This window comes from Mandrillus leucophaeus, unplaced genomic scaffold, assembly GCF_000951045.1.
Source record: "Mandrillus leucophaeus isolate KB7577 unplaced genomic scaffold, Mleu.le_1.0 Scaffold49, whole genome shotgun sequence".
Lineage (NCBI taxonomy): Eukaryota > Metazoa > Chordata > Mammalia > Primates > Cercopithecidae > Mandrillus > Mandrillus leucophaeus.
Window position 1 is genome coordinate 3,311,191 of NW_012105253.1, and position 872 is coordinate 3,312,062.

General features: G+C 47.2%; 1 protein-coding gene across 1 annotated transcript in view; it reads left to right on the forward strand.

Moving 5' to 3' along the window:
• ZC3HAV1 (zinc finger CCCH-type, antiviral 1) overlaps positions 1-872 on the forward strand; it is a 94,986-nt gene that overhangs the window by 40,483 nt on the left and 53,631 nt on the right. The window contains exon 3 of the mRNA XM_011995503.1: positions 533-785. Coding sequence (XP_011850893.1) covers positions 533-785 — 253 coding nt within the window. The remainder of the gene's footprint in view (positions 1-532; positions 786-872) is intronic.

Sequence of the window (872 nt, forward strand, 5' to 3'; positions counted from 1 at the left end):
AGCTGGGACTACAGGCGCCTGCCACCTCGCCCGGCTAGTTTTTTGTATTTTTTAGTAGAGATGGGGTTTTACCGGGTTAGCCAGGATGGTATCGATCTCCCGACCTCGTGATCCGCCCGTCTCGGCCTCCCAAAGTGCTGGGATTACAGGCGTGAGCCACCGCGCCCGGCTCCATGTGTCCTTTTCATTGCAAAGCGAGTTGATAACCAAAGATGAGCTTTCCTATGCTGGGTTCCTTCATGATATAGGGCTCACTTTGGGTCCTGTTTGTAGCTAACCAGTTTACATTGATTCTTCCGAGGGTTTTCAAATTCATCAGTATCTTTTAGTTAGTCTGTGGGCCTCTTCTGCCCCAAGTAAATCACCAATTGAATGTGACTCATCAAAGATTGTAGAATATGCGTGTATTTTTCCTCCTTTGGTATATCTCTGTTTGCTTCAGAGATTTTTGCACACGTGAGCTTGCCTTAATTAATGTTTGGCAGATACAAGAAGGTGTTTTGACTCTGGCTATTGTTTCTCCCTTCTGTAGATATGCAAAAGTTATAAGGGAGAGGGTCGGCAGCAGATTTGTAACCAGCAGCCGCCGTGTTCAAGACTCCACATCTGTGAACACTTCACCCGAGGCAACTGTCGTTTTCCCAACTGCCTCCGGTCCCATAACCTGATGGACAGAAAGGTGCTGGCCATCATGAGGGAGCACGGACTGAACCCCGACGTGGTGCAGAATATCCAGGACATCTGCAACAGCAAGCATATGCAGAAGAATCCCCCGGGACCCAGAGGTAAAGGCCTTTTCTTTTCCAATTGTGTGAACTCTTTTTTTTTTTTTTTTTTTTTGAGACAGAGTCTCTCTCTGTCACTCACACTGG